This window comes from Anopheles gambiae, chromosome 2 (assembly GCF_943734735.2).
Source record: "Anopheles gambiae chromosome 2, idAnoGambNW_F1_1, whole genome shotgun sequence".
Classification (NCBI taxonomy): domain Eukaryota; kingdom Metazoa; phylum Arthropoda; class Insecta; order Diptera; family Culicidae; genus Anopheles; species Anopheles gambiae.
Window position 1 is genome coordinate 108,221,419 of NC_064601.1, and position 20,169 is coordinate 108,241,587.

Consider the following 20,169-nt stretch of genomic DNA (forward strand, 5'->3'; position numbering starts at 1 on the left):
CCAGTTTACGCTCGAGTGACGTGGGTATCAAACTTGGATGTAAGCCATAGTTTTTTTTTTAACCAAGCAATGTAAACAAATGCTCAATTGATGACAAAATGTTTTTGTTGATGCTTAAGTATTTTTAGAAAATTGGAAAATTGGTGGAATGTAACTATTAATTTGATCTGGAAAATACAATTCGGTTGATGAAAATGCCCAATGACATTAGGACTTTCGAACGTCAATCATTAAAGCCGCCAATATTTGCTTTCAGAATGTTGGAGCTGGTATGACAAGCTCTGTTCGGAGCTTAAAGCATACAATTTCAAGCTTTTGTGATCCTGTTCTGTAATGTTTCTACTATTTTATTACTTTTTGATTATTTATTTTATATTTTTTACACTTTTCAATAAAGCACAGCAACTTCAAACACGTTCCACATTGTGACGCTCGTGTACACCAACAACCCGTATTTACCTTGCTCTGTTCCTTGTCATCACGTGCTTGGTCCGTTATTGTTCCTTCTGCATAATGATGCTTCATGGAATTGAGGTGGCAATTCTTGGTATTTCTACCGACGCGACTCCCATCTCTCGGTGTCGTGATCAGCAACTTAAAGTGTTACCCCAGCATGTGTGTGTAGTGAGCAGTAGTGTCATGTGCGTGCCACACTAGCATCTAGCAGTAGCCCCCGGGTGCTGCTTCTAATGGTCGATCTCTCTTTCTATCTCCATCCCCGATTCGTGCTCATGTCATTGAGATGGTTGACGTGTGTTAGGTTAATAATTCTTCTGCCTTACCTACCACCCGCCCTAATCGCTCCCTTGTCAATTGGCTTGCAGCGAGAGATGGGAGACAGCTAGAGAGGGTTAATTAAACAAGCAGGAAGCGCACCGCAAACTCTGCTCTCTACACTATTGTGAGACATTCCAGATCGAGGTTATTCAGCTTACAATGATTATCTATCTTGCGCACAGTATTTGAAAAAGAATGTGGCCTCTAAACTATTCCTAAGCTCCGCTGACAAGCAACGGGGGGGGTTTGAAGCAAAGCAATTGCTATTGCTTCCATTCATTCTCGTTACATCATTCGACACCGGACAAGACACGATATTGTCATTCCGTGCCCCATCTCCGGCTGCATCATCTTTCCCCTTTCGATCATTACATCATGATCAGGCCACTAACAAATGGATAGTTCCTGGGTCGCTTTAAAGTTGACTGGAATTGGCAGCAGCAGCGGCAGTTAGTGCACGCGAGAAGCATAAATTATCGACATACTATTGATGGATGTTTTGCACTTTTTGTTACTGCTTCCCGGCCAGAGGCTCTTCCGGGGTGTGATCGGTGGCAAGCGGAAAGGAATCTGAAGCTCTGCTATCTATCTTCCCCTGCTTGCTTGCAACAGTAATTTGTGAATGAATTTACGCTCACCTGGAAACGGGTGGGTTAATTCCATTCAAGCTCTCGGCTTTCCCGCTCATTCACGGGTGGGAATTATTTCAAAAATGTATACCACAAAACTACCCATTGCAACACGAACTACGAGCAACAACAAGAAGGAAGAAAGAGAAATGCGGGTGTTTTTGTGAAGTTTTTTGTTCACATCCGTGATCAGTGGCGATGATGTGCAAGCGACAGTGCCTTACCGTGCGTCAGCCGTGTAAAGTCGTGTGTTTTATGCGGTTGTTTTTTTGGGGGAGTTTATAACCGTCGTCACGCTATTATCAAGCATGATTTTTTGTTTTTCGTAGTGAAGGACCGAGACTGCTGGTGGAGTGTGGATGGTTCATTATGCTGATAAACTATTTGTATGGTGGTGCCCCTCTTGTGCGCTTGTCGGAAAGCTCTCTCGAAACTCCCACGGTTAGGTAAAGCACGGGATTATTGCCACGCTTTTCCTTTTTTGTCGTCTTGCCGAGCCCTCCCCCACCCCACCTCAAAGTTTATGTAACGAGAGGCTCTAGGAGTGGGCAAAATATTTTGCATTTTATTACAAACAAAAAAGAAAGCATAGATACAACTTTTCCAATTTTTCTTCACCATCAGGCAATGTTGTTTAAAACCCCAGACGAAAAAAAAAACGGAATCTTGCAAGATAAAATATTTATTTTCACGGACACAAAATATGAGCGCAATTATGTCGAGGGGTAATAATGTGTGTGTGTGAGTGTGCCTCCTTCGCCCTGCGTTCGATCGGTCGAGGGCGTTCGTTTGTGCATTGCTCCCCCCCCCTCCCTCTCCCATCCCCAGCGCGGATGTTCCGATAACGGAAGTAAATACCATAAATCGACTTTAACCTTTGTGCCGCCACAGTTCCGAGCCCGGCATGAAGCAGCGAAGGAAAACGATAGACACTTGGCCCCGTGCTAGCCGCGTTGCGATTATTTGTGCGATTATGATGCGAAATGTACACTTAATAATCGAAATATTTCCCTAACGCGGTGAGCGAAGCAGGCGGCGGCTATAAGTGGGCAGACGTTTATGAATGAAGAGCGAATACTCGGTTACGGGAGGAGCTGTTTAAACTCTCGTGTTCTTTGTTAAATATTTGATTTGAAATTTTGTCTAAAATATGCAATAATATGTAGTGATGGATAACTATGAATCAGTTTCATGTATCTGAATAAATTATCAAACTGATTCTTTGAATTTGAACCTCGAATTTTGAGGTTTATTAATCATTCTAAAGAATCATGCATACTCAAGGATACACAAATCTCTTATATGAAGTAAGTAAGTAAGTACATGAGTATCTTAAGATTCTGGACGTTGATATTAAAGTTGTTTTTGTGTTCGCTGTGGTTCTGGGCTCGTTTTATTATAATTTTGTGCATTTATAGCAAATTCTGCCTCTTCCGTGTATCATATTTGTTCGTGTAATATGAATCTTTATAATTTATGAATTAAATACGAATGAACCATTGTAGATACATAATTATTTGTAGATTCATGATTCTTTGTAGACTCATTGATTCTTTGACGATACATGATTCTTTGTAGACTCACGTTTCTTCGGAGATTAATGATTCTTTGGAGATTCATGATTCGTCGGAGATTCATGATTCGTCGGAGATTCATGATTCTTTATAGATTCATGATTCTTAGTAAATTCATGATTCTTTATAGATTCACGATTCTTTATAGATTCATGTTTCTTTGTAGATACATGATTCTTTGTAGACTCACGATTCTTCGGAGATTTACCATTCTTTGATGATTAATGATACGAAATTCCAATCACCCATCACTGAAGATTCATATAAATGAATGTTTACGAAAGATGTATCGAGCCCAACACTAATATAAACTCAATAATTCTATTTCGAAGGAGTAAGGAACATTCTCAATTAATTTCTCTAATTAGGAATTTATTAGGTGTTGGTTGTTTGGTAATTTGCATTCCAGGCCATTTATCTTCGTTGTTCTACCACTACTGCTGTCTCAAACACATGACGTTTTTTCTACTCATTCTCTAATTAAGTTGCACGAGCAATAGCTAACCTTAGTATTCATTAGAATCCGGCTGTGGTTTGTGACCGTCTGGTATTGGAATGTTTTCTTGTGCTCATGTGGCTGTTTGAAAGCCCCCCCCCCCTTCAGTGGTTGTGGTTTCACATCGGATGCTGTTTAAAAATCGATTTCCACTCAAAAGCATGTCTCTATGACCAATCCCCCATCAATAATACAGCATTCTTCTACGCTTCTTGTGTCTTTGCAGCTGGAATTGAACATCGGCAAACAAACTACTAAGCATCATCGCACAACAAACAGAGCAGCTCCTCCGCCGTTATCTCGCTGGAATATGGTGCACTGAGAGGAAAGGGAGACGACGTGGGCCCGAGGAAGAGACAGAGGAAGCGTACGGTGTGTGGCAGCGCCACAGGCCATCAAACACACAACACACAGACAGAGAGCGGCACCAGCAGAGCCGTGTGTGTGTCTGGAGGTAGTTTCTACAACACCTCCTCCCACACACACACACAAAGACCACCCGTTTTGTACCATCCCTCTGCTTCTGGGCAACCTTATCGGATAAGAAACAAAGTTCAAAGCCCGCCTCAACATGGGGAAGCTGCTGTCGAAAATTTTCGGCAACAAGGAAATGCGAATCCTGATGCTGGGACTGGATGCTGCCGGCAAAACAAGTGAGTAGCAGTGGAAGAAACGATTCTTTATAGTTCTACCGTTTAGTAGACTCGGTTCCTAACCGCCAAAACCCCTTTCCTCATTTGTTTCATTGCAGCTATACTGTATAAGCTAAAGTTAGGTCAATCGGTAACCACAATTCCAACGGTCGGCTTCAACGTCGAAACCGTAACGTACAAGAACGTCAAATTCAACGTGTGGGACGTTGGTGGGCAGGACAAAATCCGACCCTTATGGAGGCACTACTATACGGGTAAGTGTGTTGTTCGGGTGTTGTTTTCTTGTATCGATCATCGTTTTGTATTAATCTTGTTTTCAACATTCGCTTGTCGTTTTTGTAGGTACTCAAGGATTAATTTTCGTGGTGGACTGTGCGGACCGCGACCGGATAGATGAAGCGCGGCAGGAGCTGCACCGGATAATAAATGATCGCGAGATGCGGGATGCGATCATACTGATATTTGCAAACAAGCAAGACCTGCCAGAAGGTGAGCCAAAGGGGTTGTTGTTTTTTGCATTGTAACGTTCCTTTTAAGGGGTTTATAGCCCGACACGTTGAGTAATACTCCCGAGCGGTTAAGACAAAGCTCGACAAGGTCGGCCAGCTGAGCAGGAAATCACTATCAGGTGTCTTCAGGCGCTGTTTGGCAATCGGGCCTTTGTATTGTATTGGGGAGGAATGAAAATTCCAGTGCAATATATGAAGTGCAAATTGCGATTAGATTACACTATCGGTCACTTTTGGTTTGGTGGTGTTTGGCCCTATCTTTTCGTGTATTACGTGACGAGATACGCTTTTTTGGCTTCGCTTAGCACCAACCCAACCGCTTAATCTGGCAATTCATGATGAAGTGTCCAAAGTGTTTTACAACACGAATTACTAAACCGATTCATGTGCGATATAGTTGAAGATCACAATCGTTTCGGACACATTGAAAGCACTAATTCTGATATCAATCTCAAGAAAATTGGCGTTACATTGTCGGACGAACCAACCAATCAATCCCTCCCCCCCAATTAGCTTGATTGCCTGTGCTTTGCTGTGAATGTATTCTAACCATCCTTCCTCCCTCTTGCCTTTTCAGCAATGAAACCTCACGAAATTCAGGAAAAGCTTGGCCTGACGCGAATACGCGACCGGAACTGGTACGTGCAGCCCTCCTGTGCCACCACCGGCGACGGTCTGTACGAGGGACTAACGTGGCTAACGTCCAACCACAAATTATGAGAATAATTGTAAGCATCGCAACGGGACTGGCACACTACAACCCATTCGGACCTGCTGCTGCTGCTGAGCGCCCTGTGGTGGTTGTTGCGAAGCCGTCTTAGCAGCAAGAACATCCCACAAAACACACACACACACCCGCGCAAGCTCACATCTATACATATATATTTAAACATATGCAGAAAAGCACATGAAATCCTCCTCCAGCGCCTGTTTCAGCTTCTCCCTCGTCTCGACAACCCGCCATCCTCCTTCTCCTCCTTACACCATCGACGATCGGTCTTGTGTTTCTGCGCTACTATTCATACGAAGTAGGACAAATAGCGGAGCATAAATGGTATCAGGAAGCAAATATAAAAACGTAAGAGCGTTAGAGATCAAGAGGAAGGGAGAGGGAGGTTGGTAGGTCCATCCATCTATCCATGTGCCGGCAAAACATGGCATTGTTGCAAAAGTAGATACACTACTAGGACAAACGGACGGCAAGATAAAAGCAAAAACTCGTTTTTTCAACATCTCCCACACGTTCTTTGTCCAAACATGAAGCTGAAAGGAAGGATCGTTGAAGACCGTTGCATCCAGCCAGGCCTCCTTGCTGTGTGCGTGTGTGTGTTTGTGCAGTCCGTAATAGTAAGCAGAAGCAACAAACACAAATGTGGTTATATAAATTATCTAATTCTAATGCGACGATCGAATTGATACGATCGGGAGATCAACGTGTGCTCATCTTCCGTTCGAACGCCCCAATGCATGCGGTGGCGGTGAGTGACGGTGCGGACTGTGTGCTTCGCATCGTTCGTAGGAAAAAAGAAGCAAAAAAGAAGAAAAACATTCAAAAATTCACTCTGTCTATATATACATACACACATACACTGCTATGTATGGGCGCATATGTATGTATACAAGTCTAAAACAGCAAAAAGGTAAGCGGCTATAGTTCAATATAATGCTTGTTAGAGGAGCTCTAAATCGTGTGAGTCCGTGTTGTGTGTGTGTGTGCTGTGTCGTTGAACGATCGACGGGCAGATTGGGTGCATCAGTATGTTAGTAAAAGAATGAATTTTTCCTCTTTCTCCTTCTCCTTATAAGAAAAAATTGGAACCACAATTGCTGCGCGCACTCGTGCTGTAGTTGTTGTAGATTTGCGCTTTTCATTCGCGCTCCCGACCCGTGTTGATTTCGCCTGATGCGCGGGAATGTTTGCTGCTTGCCTCTATCGAACGTGCTTTTGGTGAGCATTCATCATCATCATCATCATCATCGAATGAACATTTACGATAAGAAGGGCAAGTTAAGATCGTATAGTCATGGTTCTTAAAATTTCCTCCATGTTTTGTTTGTATGATCTTTTCTGTGAAAGTGGTAGGAAACATAATAAAGGAAATAGAATGAACAAACAAAAAGTAGATAAAATTAAAACACAATAATAACCAGATCTTCATAATACATTAAAAAAAAGGAAATATAGCTTACACACAACACCGAAACCGATCGCAGATCGATGCACACCCTTCTACACTACATCCGTTCTTCCCATCGGTTCCACATTAAGCTTTAAGCGGCTGTGTGTAGGAACGTATTGAACACAGCCTGCGCGCCAACACACACAGTGCAGAGGAAGTAGCTGCAGTCGATTATTTATTGTATCGCATTTTGGAACAGAAAAAGGTAGTTTGCTCTGGAGAGATTGAGAACTAGCTGAAGGGAGAAGCTTAATGAAAACACCACACAACCTAGGAATCACGTTTACACAACTGTTTCACAACCATATGCCGATAAAGTACATTTAAGATGAAGCAAATCAGCGGGAAAGGCAACGATATAAAGTGCTCGAACACAGTAGAAAACAAACATGGATTGATAGAACTGAGTGGATACTGTGGTAATTGTATGAGACACCGACCCATAGGCTTTGCGTGTTTGTGTTGCTTGTGTTTGCCAAAAGAAAAACAAAAAGGAGTTAGGAAACGAATTGCTGGGCGAAGAATCGATAGCATAAATAGGTTCTGTCCCGTAAAAAGTGTTGTAATCATAAGAACAGACAATTAAACCCTATTGTAAGGCGAAAAACATAAGGCACGAACTAATGGGAAACGATCAACATCATACAAAGAGCAGGAAAGCATCAAGGGAGTGGAAGTGACCGAACCAACGGGCAGAAAGAACCGTTGACTGGCTGTTAAATGTTCATTTAAATCTGTATATACACAGTTACAACAAAATGCGTCGTGCGAGAGTGTTTGCAATTAAAGAGATATGCAGCAGCAGCAGCAGCAGCAGCAGTAACAGCAGCAGCCGCGGCAACAGTCCTGCGTTGGAGTTAAGAATGAGCGATAGAGAGAGAGAGAGAGAAAGAGAGAGAGAGAGAGAGAGAGAGAGAGAGAGAGAGAAAGAGAGAGAAAGAGAGAGAGAGAAAGAAAAGTAACAATGAACAACAATAATCACCGCTGCGTAGGGATTTAGTAAAGCTATCAAATATAACAAATTTGACAAAATTGTGGTTATGCTAAGAAAGGGGGAAAACAGAAGGACACAATTTACGCTATAAAGACACACCAGAACACACGAATTCCCCCACACCGGCAAACAATTCTAAACAAAAATCCTAGCCTTCATTTTCCGGTCTTCTTGGCGTGACAACAGTGTGTAGGTTAAAAAAAAAGTTCAATAGGAAATTCCGTTTATGTAGGGGAAAGTGCATAAGAGTGTGCATAGTGAAAAGCGCTTTAATACAAAGAAGCAAAACACGAACGATAGCAAGTAAAAGCGAATGCAAGAAACTATCAAAATACACTCACGCAAACACACACAGAAACACGCAAAAAGAGAAGGTGAAAGGAGAAGGAGAGGTTAGATTTAGAAGCGCAGAATTAGAATTGGGTAAAAATCGGTCAGAAATTATGATTTTTTATTATTTCTGCCTGTGTGAGACAGAGAGAGAGAAGAAATAACGTTTTGTAAATATTATTGTACGGTAAAAGAAAGAAAACAAGAGAAAAAAACAAACAACAGAGTAATAAAAACAAAGCAACTAATTGATACTATGTAAGAATAACAGAGAATAAACGAATGGGAAATAATAAAAAAATGGAAGCGTTATGTATTTTTATTGTTTTACAATCATTTGAAAGCAAGGGAATGGTTAAGTGCAACGTTCAAATTTAGGAAACACGAGTAGAAATGTTCAATATGTAACGTCTGATTTGAAATTTCAAACGGCGTTGTAATATTTCAATGTAAGTGAACCCGCCGCTAGATGGCAGCACAAACGCTAGAGAGAAAGAGGAAGTGAGAGCGATACTTGTAGAGCAACGCGTGGCTCAACGTTTTACAACATTTGAACACGATTTGTACGCAAGGTTAGTGTATTTGCTTCTGAACTAAAACAAATTGGTGTGTTTTTATTGATTGTATAAAAAATTGTTTCTGACAAAGCTTTAAAGAAACTGTTTCACACTATATGATTATCATGGTATGTGCGACATTACATTAACGGAATGTATCTCGTGGCCCTTTATGGGTTTGTCCAATCAGCAACGAGCAGGTTTACAATTTCTGCCCTCCGATTTTGAATTATATCAGTGACAGACGGCTCCCCATAACTGTCGACTGATTTTAGCGTTTTATTTTACAAAAACACTTCCCCCTCCCCCTTTCCAAAACCCAAAATTGTTTACCGTCGTGTCACCGCAAAACCGGCACAACAACTGTTTGGATTTTACATCATTTTCGTGTGATTGAAATTTCCGCTTCCGGTGGTGGTGGAGATGTGGTGCTTCTCATTTGGAAAATGGTAATTATGGTACCACTAGGGAAAGGCCATAGGTAGTTGATGTATTGATAAATTCTATCTCTATTGGTCCCGAAATCCACCCCTCCATCCTCACCACCAAAGGAAATTGGGATATTCTATCCGCCGCAGGAAAGAAGCTAAATTGTACAGCAAATGTTCTGTCACGGCTGCCTGTTACGGCTTAACAACAATTCACGGGATGAACGAACGAAAATGATGTCAGAATGTTGGCCGGAAGTGTCTTATTCGTGCCTGTAAGAGGGGGAGTTTTCCCTGCCTACGCTCGGCATGACTTATGGCTGGTATCGGTCCGCACTGACAGTACACGGTTGGTACGTGTGGAGTAACTGGAGTAAAACTTTCATAACGAGCATTTCCTTTAGCCGAGCGTGTTGAGCATCCGTTCGCGCTTGCCGCTACAAGGAGGTGGGAGAAGGTGCTTTCTTTGGTGAATTTGGCATGGTTTTTGTTGAAAATGGAAAACTTTTGTGTGGAAAGATAGGTCAAAACTGGGGTCGTTTGTGTGCCATTTTATATGAATTTCAAGCCAAAAATGGTAAAATAATAAAAAATTATTCAAAGCTCATATGGCTTAGCAATTCTCAAGTGTTTTAATATGATTTCTAATTCCTCCTATGCTACTTTTTACCTTCTATGCAACACGTCAAAGCACAACAGAATCCTTCATTACGATAATGCATCAAGCTTGAAGTTAATGGGATTTGCAGTGGAGACGATACACACACTCACACATGTAACGCTGAACATAATTAAAGTGGGAGAAAACAGTATATCATACCGTATCACTAACCTTGTTTTTCTTCAGCCGGCAGCAAATCGAAGTACCAAATGCGCCAACCATTGCGCCAATTCACCATGCGCCACCATGCGTCTCCATCCAGGGTAGGCCGCGACTTTGCTTTGCTACCGACTACAAGCACAACTTCAGCACTCATCAGCACTTCCCCCGTGGGGCCACAGTGTGCCACGATTCAATGCAGCTAGCGTAAAGCTGACTTTGTCGCTTTCCTGTACCGAATGGCACAGCCTGCTCTGTCCTGCCGTTGCTAACCGGCGGGAAGCAACGCGGGAAGAGGAAACCCACTGTCGTCGGTTCGGTTTCCGTTTTCCGCTCTCCGTGTCTCGGTCGACGGTGGTGGTGGTGGTGCTGTTTTTTCTAGCTTTCGGTGCTCTATCGTGAACGTAAACTGAGAGGATGCAAAACTATTTCTGTTTCACTTGAACCAGACAGAAATCGGCAACATCGTTTCCGGTCGCGGCTTGCTGTGGTGGGGGTTTCCTTCATTGTATAGGATGTGCCCCAGTAGCAGCAGCAATGTTGTTTTTTCTCTGCTATGCTGTTTTAAGCATCGTTCATATTGCAATATTTTCGCTAGTGGCTGCAGACTGGCTACTGTTACTACTATTTGCGTCTATCCATCTGTCTGCACACGATGCTGTACAAATTATTTTTCTGATGGTGCAACGTTTGAGGAATGGTGTGCGGTTCGCGTTTGAAAGGAAGCAATCGAAAGCAGGCGGGTAAAATGTGGCTTTAAGAGAAATGTTATTTAAGCGTCATAGTTATATTGTCTAAAGTAGTAAATAAAGTTCACCAAATAATTGCACTTTTCTGTAGCTATTCTAAGGCTGAATATGTCTATTTTCACAATTTACCTGCTTTTTGAGAACAATTGATGAGAACTAATTGCCTTGCTACTGGCAATCAATAAGTCACTGATAGCCACGGATGTTGCGCCAAATAAGAATAAAAAAATAAGTATGATACAGTATTTGATTCGATTCGGCACACTGCTCCTTGCTTCCTGGCTGAAGAACTGGCCATCACGAAGTTTGCTTGTTTGTAGTTTGCTAATTTCCTTCCCTTACTACTACTGCTTAAAACCTTCTTCCATGTCTGCACCAGACTGATTGTTATACACAGCACACTAGATTTTGTTATGGAGCAAATCAAGATCTATAAAAGAGAACAGGCAAAGCTCGTTGCTAGCATGTCATTTTGAGCTTACTTTTGAAAATTTTATGGAAAAAGTGGTCACTAATAAACGCGTAACGCACAGTCTATTGAGTAGATGACTCGAATTTCTAACGATAACAATTGTATTAAAAAAAAAAGACAAACTATTGCTGTAACGCACGCGAAAGTAAATTTCTTCCTTCACCAATTTTCTTGTCCTAATCCAAGTAATCATTGTTTTATCCTTCCAAATCCTCCCACGTCACAACAAGAATTTTCTGGAGGTAAAATTTAGTGTAAAAGTAGGCCATGTTTTCCATAAAGGAAGATTCAAACGCAGAAGTTCTTGGTGTTACTTACTTACTTATCCGGCGCTACAACCGCTTTGCGGTCTTGGCCTGCCTCAGGAGTGTCCGAAACCGCTCACGGTCTCGCGCCTTCGTCTGCCAGTCCGTTATCCCGGCCTTAATGGCGGACGCCTCCACGCCATCTTGCCACCTCAATTTGGGCCTACCACGCCTCCTCTGTCCTTGTGGACGGCCTAAAAAGACTTTACGGGCTGGGTCATCCGTTTCCATGCGTACAACATGGCCAGCCCACCGGAGCCTGGCGAGCTTAATACGCTGTACGACAGTGAGGTCGCCGTACATCTCGTATAGCTCGTCATTATAGCGGCTCCTCCATTGTCCTTCCACACATACGGGGCCAAGTATCCTTCTGAGCATCTTCCTCTCGAACGCGGCTAAGAGGGCTTCGTCAGATTTGGACAGTGTCCATGTCTCAGAGGCGTATGTGAGTACTGGTACTATATAGGTACTATATAGTCCCAGCTTCGTCCGTCGCGACAGGTTCTTTGAGGTGAACTGCTTTTTCAGGCTGTAGAATGACCGGTTGGCAGCCAGCATCCTTGCGCGCAACTCAACTTCCATACTGTTGTCGTTGCTGACCTTTGACCCAAGATAGGTGAATTCTGGGACGACTTCAAAAGTGCGTTCACCTATCTGTACATCACGCCTACGTAGATTTGGATTATTTATTGGTAGGTCCGCTGATGTTGCCACCATCAGTTTGGTCTTTGCCTCGTTTATCTGCAATCCGAGGTTCTCTGCCGCCTGCTCAATCCCTTGGTAGGCTTCTGCTACATAGGAGAGCCGCAGACCAATGATGTCTATATCATCAGCGTATGCCAGGATCTGGGTTGACTTATAGAAGATGGTTCCCGTAGTCTCCACCCTCGAGTCGCGGATGGCCCTCTCTAGCGCCAAGTTGAATAGGAGACAGGCAAGCCCGTCCCCCTGGCGCAGACCCTTGGTGGTAGCAAAAGGTCCTGAGAGTTTTCCATCCACCCTCACCTGGCATGTGACGTTGGTCATAGTCATTCTAACTAGCCTTATCAGTTTGGCCGGGATTCCAAATGAGCTCATAGCGTCGTACAGTTTTACCCTGGCTATGCTATCGTATGCGGCTTTGAAGTCTATGAAGAGATGGTATGTGTCGTTTTTGTATTCAGCCATCTTCTCCAAGATCTGCCGCATGGTGAAGATCTGATCAGTGGTTGATTTTCCGTTTCGGAATCCTCTTTGATAGTTTCCTACTATCTCTTCGACGTGCGGGACAAGGCGATCCTGAAGGATCAGGGAGAATATTTTATAGGCGGTATTCAACACCGTAATACCCCTGTAGTTGTTGCAGTCCAACCTATCTCCCTTCTTGTATATGGGGTAGATGATGCCGAGATTCCAATCACAAGGCATCGATTCGCTATCCCACACCTCAGTAACAATTTGATGAATCTCGTTTTCTAGTCGTGCACCTCCATTCTTGACCAGTTCGGCTGCAATTCCGTCGGTTCCGGGTGCCTTGTTATTTTTCAGCCGACGGATAGCCTTTCGTGTTTCATCTATGCTAGGTGGCAGTAGCATGACATTATCTGCTAGTGGCGCTTCTAGCTGTTCGCTAAACTGGTCATTGAGTAATTCATCAAAGTACTGAGCCCACCGCGAGAGGACCTCTGGCTGGTTACTGACCAGATCTCCATCCTTGTTGCGACAGCAGGTTACCTTAGGTACAACTTTGTTTCGGTGACCTGCTATCGCCTGGTAAAACTTTCGTGTCGGTCCGTACGCCTCTCTGGTTTGCTCGAGTTCCCGCATGTTTTGCTCTTCCAAAGCATGCTTCTTGGAGCGGTGAACTCGTTTCTCTTCGCGTCTAAGCCGTGAATATTCCTCTGCGCATGCCCGCGTTCTATGCCGTTGCTGCATTGCTCGGTATGCAGTATTCTTACGTTCGGTCACTTGTCTGCATTCATCGTCGAACCAGCCAGATTTGGTGTTGCCACGACGTGGTGGGAGTATATTTCTTGCACAGTTTATTATTTTTGTTTTTAGAGCGTTCCACCTCTCGCTCGTAGTTTCGTATCTGTCTTCTGGTAGTAGAGACTCTTCTAAAGCGGTTTTGAATTCCTGTTGGACAGCAATGTCCCTTAGACTGGGTCCCTTAGTTCTTGGTGTTAAAACTTTTTATTTCAACATCCGAAATAGGAAAGAGCCCCTGGATTTCCAAGCTAAACACCCCCTTCGTCTGCATAGGCTTCCCAACCATTGGATCAGAAGCAACTAGCAAGAAGGACTGGTTAGTAGGCAAAGTGTTAAAGATTCTGTCCAAAAGTCTGCCGTTTGTTTCTCTTCCGCTACGACCTGGCGACTCTTGCTGAGGGTCAATTCTTCGCGTTTCTCATTCGCATCACAACAACATACAGTACCAGAATTTCACTAAACAAAACATATGTTCTATTTAACTGACAAACATATTACATACACCGCGTTCTGTCATTTTGCTCTAAACGCGTCGACCTGTTCCTCTTTTATAGGCTTTGAACAACCTCCGTTGGTTCAAGCAACCAACGACAGGTTATTCGAGTAGCCATTGGGATAGTGGAAATGTATTTAAAGGGTTTGAAATATTTACTCACGGTGTTGAGCTGTCTGTAGCAGCCCTGTAATAGCGTCGTCGCATGCCTCGTCGTTAGTTCCTTTGCATCTCATAGTGCTCACACGACATTGCTGCCTCTATATGCATGCATGTTGACGTTTATCTATGCATCCCCGGCATATTTTAACATAAACAGACTTTTTTTCATGCATTCCAATTTCCCTTTTCCTTCCAATCTAATGATAAGCTTCCATTAACAAAAAAGAATGAAAGAAAAAGGCACACCGAAAAGGCAACGACGCCCTGGACCGTGTCTGTACAAACATTTGGCCACCGAATTCCCGGTGATTACTATTTGCACAACGTTTCATTCTGTCTGTCATCGTAAAGTTCGCTTTTTTTTTTTTGTTCGCTTGCTTGATGCATGTGTATGGCTTTAGTTTTGCATGTATCCTTTCCCGCAAGAAATGAAGTACACGGCGAGAGAGAGAGAAGAAATTGTATGATGCACCTGGTCCACCACCAAACGTTGGCGTTGGATGGTAAAGTTTTAAATGGCTGATTTTCGACACGCTCGTTCGCCGTGGTTTTGGTCGTGGTGAAATAATTGAAATGTGTCGCCGTCGTCGTCGTCGTCGTCATTGTGGAAAACAGTGACAGTGCCGCCGGCTAAAAGGATTTCCCATTTCGTAAAGGGAGGATCACAGTTTTTGGCGTTCGTTCGAGGGAGGGAGTGCCGCTTCAATGAAGATATAATACATTCGTCCCCGTGAATCCCCGTGAAAGCGAGGATGGTATGCGCGTGCGTGTGTGTGTGTAAGATTTACACGCAATGCACGGTAACAACCAACGCGGAACTGAACATCGCCTCAAATCCTCCCTGTGGAAAAGCTTCCTCGGAGCAGCAGTACGACCGAAAAGCTCCGTTGATGGTAAACGTAGTCGCAGCAGCAGCAGCAGCAGCAGCAGCAGCAACAGCAAGCAAAACTTTCAACTATTTCCGTAACGAGCAATGTCGGAAATTTGCGGCATCCCCCTGTGGCACACGGTGAATTTCCCATTTCTCCTTTCCCCCCTCCCCCTCCTTTTTTACACTGCCTCACACCGCTAGGGTATGGGTGACCGTGGTTACCATGGCGTTAAGTTCCATTATCATCCCACGCGCGTCAGGCATCCGGCTTCTAGCTACAGGGCTTAAAGCTTCCCTTTCTCACTCTCTCTTTCTCTTTTCCGCCCTCTGTTTTGCGTATTAGAAATAATCCGTAGTTTTCGGCTATGGGTGAAACTCTTCGCGATTGTGGTTTAGCTGGGCGCCTGGGTTTTACCACACCGGTTTGCTGTAATGATGAGATGCACCCAGGCAGGTGCAGGGTCGCAACGTTTTGCCCGTGCCCGCTTTCTTTTGATGCGTGTTGGTGCACGCTGGCGCTGGCTTGTCTTGGGCCGTTGCCCAAGCCTGCTTTGGACGTTGGTTGGTTGCAAACTTGCTAATAGATTTTGGCTTATCCTTCGCCGCGTGTTAACGCAAAGTTTTGGGCGAGGTAACGAAGCGTGAAAAGTGAGTTTGGAGTTATTATTCTGGAACCTTGTACGTCGTCACTCGACAACAGAGTCTTCTCGGTGCATAGCTGCGGTGGTGTAAGATGCGCTAATTTGTAAGTATGCAAACACGAAGAAAAGACTTGATTGGGGGAAAAACAAACACATATACACACTCAAAAGGTGTCAAAAGTGTTACAGTATGAGATAGAAGAGGAGAAGGGATCTGACAAAAAACAAATAAACTTTTAAAACATTGCTACCTCAATTTTGCAAAAAAAACTGAGAAATACAAAAAAAACAATTAAAGAGTCTTATTATAAATAAATTTAACAAAATAATAACTATAGAAGCAAAACACTGAAAAACTTCTAAAAAGAAAACGAATAAATAAATAAAGAAAAACATTATGAAAAAATACACAATAAATCCAAAATATCCAAACAAAACAAGAAAAAAAAACAAACAAAAATAGCGATAATACCACTCATATAAAGCATTTAGTTACACAGCTTCCCAATAGATGGCGTTATTTAAAACAGTTTCATTCAAAAGAGGATCGCAGTTACCCGCGCAAAGCTTAATGTACTGTCATGCGACATGTTTTGCGAGATGATAATGGTCTTAGTTTTAGATTTATTCGCTCCAGCAATACCAATACTCGAAGCATAGACGATCCAACGGAACGACCAAATCCCGAACCTTCCATGCTCCATGCTCACACGATTTACGACCAGAGTGGCAGATTAAAATACGTTTTTAATCAGCGGTACCCCGTTTTCACGCAAGAGCGCCCAGAAATAAAGCATATTGGTCCCTCTCCACCCGTTTCGGGAGTGGGCTGGCTCGTATACAGGCAGACCGAGGGCAATGAATGCATGGTCGCAGTCGTACCAGTCCCGAACAAATCCCGCGCAAACGGGCCGGGTGTACATTTATCATTATCTCTTGCCAAACAGCAAACAAACGCTGGCTGGTTTCGTGTTGCATCGAGCGCTACTATACACCCTTTCGGGAAAGACAAACGGGGGAGAAAAACGAGAAGAATTCAAAACAACCGTCGACCCCCCGCCGCAGGATGGATTGAAGCGCGACGTGGGTGTTTTTTTTTGCTGTTGCTTTTGTTTTTGGAGGAACGAGAGAAAGCAAATAAGCATATTCCATTCCTCCTCAAAATCCCCAAGTCACACAGAACAAGGGAGAAGGAGCGGTCCGGGGGTGTGTGTTAGCGAGGGAAAATGTTTGTTATCATTTCCCTGTCAGCCATGTGTCGGCGCCCGTCGTACCCCGTACGGGAGAGTTTGCCGAGATCAAGGTACGGGTCTTTGGGGGTTTTAATCGGGGAAAACCCCCGCCGCCGTCACCAGATTGCCCCTGAGGAATGGAGGACGGGCATTCAGGGAGCGTCCTTTCCGCTTCAGCTTTGGTTTACCCCATAGCCGTGCTTTAGTTTTTATCATGGCAACATGAACCGTCCAGCCAAATGTGTCACTGAAAAGGAAAAATCCCGTCAACCGTTTTAAAGACCGAACCACGTCCAACCCGGTACAAATGCTTACTCGGTACGGTGTGCTCCACCTCAACTGCTGACAGTCTCCGGCATTCCACTGTGTGCTAGCTGTTCCGAGTGGTGGGAAAACAGAGAGAGAAAAATAAAAAAAAACCAAAAACGTACGTACGTAGAATGGTGAAGATGAATGCAATTTTGAATGGAAATATTTTACCTTTTGCCCATCGAGTGAAATGTGTGCGCACACGCTAGAGAGCGCTGTCAGCCAGTGTGTCAGTCACTTTCACCTTCCCGCCTCACTTCAACGCGCCAACCGGGCTACTACGTTTTGTGGAGCAAAAAAAAACTAAATAGGAATAGGTCCCCTTTCGCTCGGTTGACATGGTAACGAACCATGACAGGTGAGAAAGATTCCAGAGCAAAAGGGAGGGGCGCAAAAATGCATCCTTACTCACACATGCCTTACCGTCTTGCGTCGGGATGGAGGAGAAGGAGAGCCGGGGGGAGCCGTTACCGGTCAAACGGAAGTGTCAAGCAGCGTGCGCGCGTTTTGTGCAAGTCAAGCGAAGGGAGGGGAGAAGCTCGGGTGGGAACTATTTCCGATTGTCCTATGGGAATCGGTTTCCAGCGCTTGCTGCGGATGCGAACTGACCCAGCCGTGATGGCTTACGCAATGAGGCTGGAGGTATTTTTTAATTGGAATCCTTTGTAGTTGCAAAACCCGGCTTCTGGCTTCACCCCAAGGGGCCGGCACACCGGTGCGGCGTACGTTTGTGAGTTTATGAAAGGGGCTGAGTAGATTATGGCACACGTTGGCATTGCCGATTGCAGTGCAGGTTGGGCGTGATTTTTTCCCTCCCGGCATCATATCTTAGCTGGCTTGGCTCTCTTTTTTGCCGAGTTGCCTGGAATGTCTTCGCTTCAGTGGCGCTTGGACGCTTTATAAATGCTTCGCATTCCATATTGATGGGGAGATTTTTTTTTTTTCAGCGTGAGAGTTCAAAACGATCTCGGAAACGATCGTCGCAAGTACAATGTAGTTTGCTACAAGGTCTTTTTATGGTTTTATCGGTGGATTGTTTAAACTGTTACACTTGGGAGTTTCCTATTATCATCAATCTACAGCCACAACTTCTGACAGTGCCTGGTAAACTCATCCACTTTTCCCTGATTTGTGCAACAATCTTTACCGCCCGTTTGCCTCCTCCCACCTGTCGTACCGAGTTTAGAAATCAAGGTAAACAGCATTAGCAAAAACCTCAAACCACTAGAAAGGGAGGTATGTCTCAACGCATATTCCCTGTGCCAGCATCACGCCAGCATGGCTGGGAGCCGGCGGAAGTAACTCGTTTATGTAATTAGTTTAAAAATTACTAAAGATCAGCCGAGCGCACAACGGTAGTAGTAAACGAGACAATCAACCTACGTACACTCCCCGCCAGACACACGTGTGCGTTGCGTTGTGTAGGGGCAGCAACTGTCTCTCACTCTCTTTTCCGCTTTCTCCTTCACTCCAACCAGTCCCGTTGGGTGAAGATGGCGACAAAGTATACCGTCACAAGGCTTGCTGCGATGCTTACACTGATGATTACGTCGTGAAACTTCCATCGGTTGTGGGTTTTCTCCTTTCAGTCCGCGGGGCTAGGAGGTAATCTATCGGTTCGGAGAAGCGGGAGCACGTTGATCACTACGGGTTGATTGTGGGTTTTGTTTGGTGGTAGTGGTAGGTAAGTACAGGCTCTGCTTTAGCCCTGCTGGCTGGTTGCGTCATGCACGTGGTGCCATCTCTCAGCTGTGTTGTGCTGGGAGGCAAAAGTTTGTTGCAGGTTGTGTGCGTCCTTTGTCGTCCTCGTCATCAGTGGCGGCGATGTTGCTGATGATCAAACCACCAATTGAGACGGGGTGATGTCAGGATGAGATGGATGAGGGAATGTTTGAGTGTTAAGCGTACAAAAGATTTAAAATTGTATTATCTGCGGTCAGACGATACGGTTAAGCTCAATTAGATCTTATTTTTAGAAGTAACTTAGAGACAGACAGAGAAGTAATATTATATGCTGTATGAAGGTTTGAAGTTTGCGACATGTGTGGGCGTGTTGTGAGTCATGTTTTTAGAAAAAAAAAGGTTTGAATTTTGAGAATTTTGTAACAGATGGCGCTACACAAGGCTACTGACGGTTGGTATTAGTAATTCCACTAGGTAGGTTTTATGGATGATATTTACGACGCATTTTGGACATTTTTTAAACTAATATATAATAATAAATAAAAATAGAATAAAACTAATGACATGAAATGATAGTACTTTTATTTTGCAATAGATGGCGCTACACAACGCTACTGACGCTTAGTATTAGTAATTCCACTAATAAGGTTTAAGGATGAGCGTTTTGGACCAGGAAATGAAGAATCAAGTAACGAACATGAAGAACCCAGGTCTGCAGTGAGTTCTTAAAGTATTTTCAATGATCTTTTGGTCGTTTTGGATGATTTCCGAATTTCTCATAACTTCGTACCAACATCTTTAAAACTAATGATTCATACAATTTTTGCAACACAGTTTTGCTATCATTGCTTATTCTATGGATATGGATTCTAATATGGATATTAATTATATAAATTTTCTGGTTCCGAAACTATGGAATATAACAATAATTTTACGCTGTAAATCTCGTTGTTCGCCCAGTCATTCAACTAAACAATTAAATACGTTTAATAGCAATTAAAAAGTAACAAAAATAAACACAAGTACTTTAATTATTTTTATCCTCGTGTCCTGTCCCTGTCGTATCTTATTCAAATTTAAATTCTTATATTTTCGCTACTTTACACTGTCATGCAACTGAGCATTTACGAGAAAAAAAAATTCTCATATCAACCGACCTCCAAATCGTGTCGAGGTCGATCCCATAAATTTCATCACCCAAAAATCACGATCCTCCCAGCTCGGGACATTTTTATACGTGTTCACCCCGTCTCCCGAACGTTTGGAAGCCGTTGAAGAACCGACCGGCAGGACAACAACAACAGGTACGAAACTGTTGCGGTGAAAGCTATGTACTC

The 20,169-nt window shown here is 43.7% G+C and overlaps 1 protein-coding gene across 8 annotated transcripts in view; it reads left to right on the forward strand.

Annotated features, from left to right (window-relative positions):
• Positions 1-7,711, forward strand: part of LOC1270190 (ADP-ribosylation factor 6) — a 36,088-nt gene extending 28,377 nt beyond the window's left edge. For all 8 annotated transcript variants that reach the window (XM_308867.5, XM_061641252.1, XM_061641253.1 and 5 more), the window contains 4 exons: positions 3,703-4,129; positions 4,228-4,383; positions 4,472-4,618; positions 5,216-7,711. In XM_308867.5, the coding sequence (XP_308867.4) occupies positions 4,048-4,129; positions 4,228-4,383; positions 4,472-4,618; positions 5,216-5,358 (528 nt within the window). In that variant the 5' untranslated portion in view covers positions 3,703-4,047 and the 3' untranslated portion in view covers positions 5,359-7,711. The remainder of the gene's footprint in view (positions 1-3,702; positions 4,130-4,227; positions 4,384-4,471; positions 4,619-5,215) is intronic.
• Positions 7,712-20,169: the final 12,458 nt, after the last annotated feature.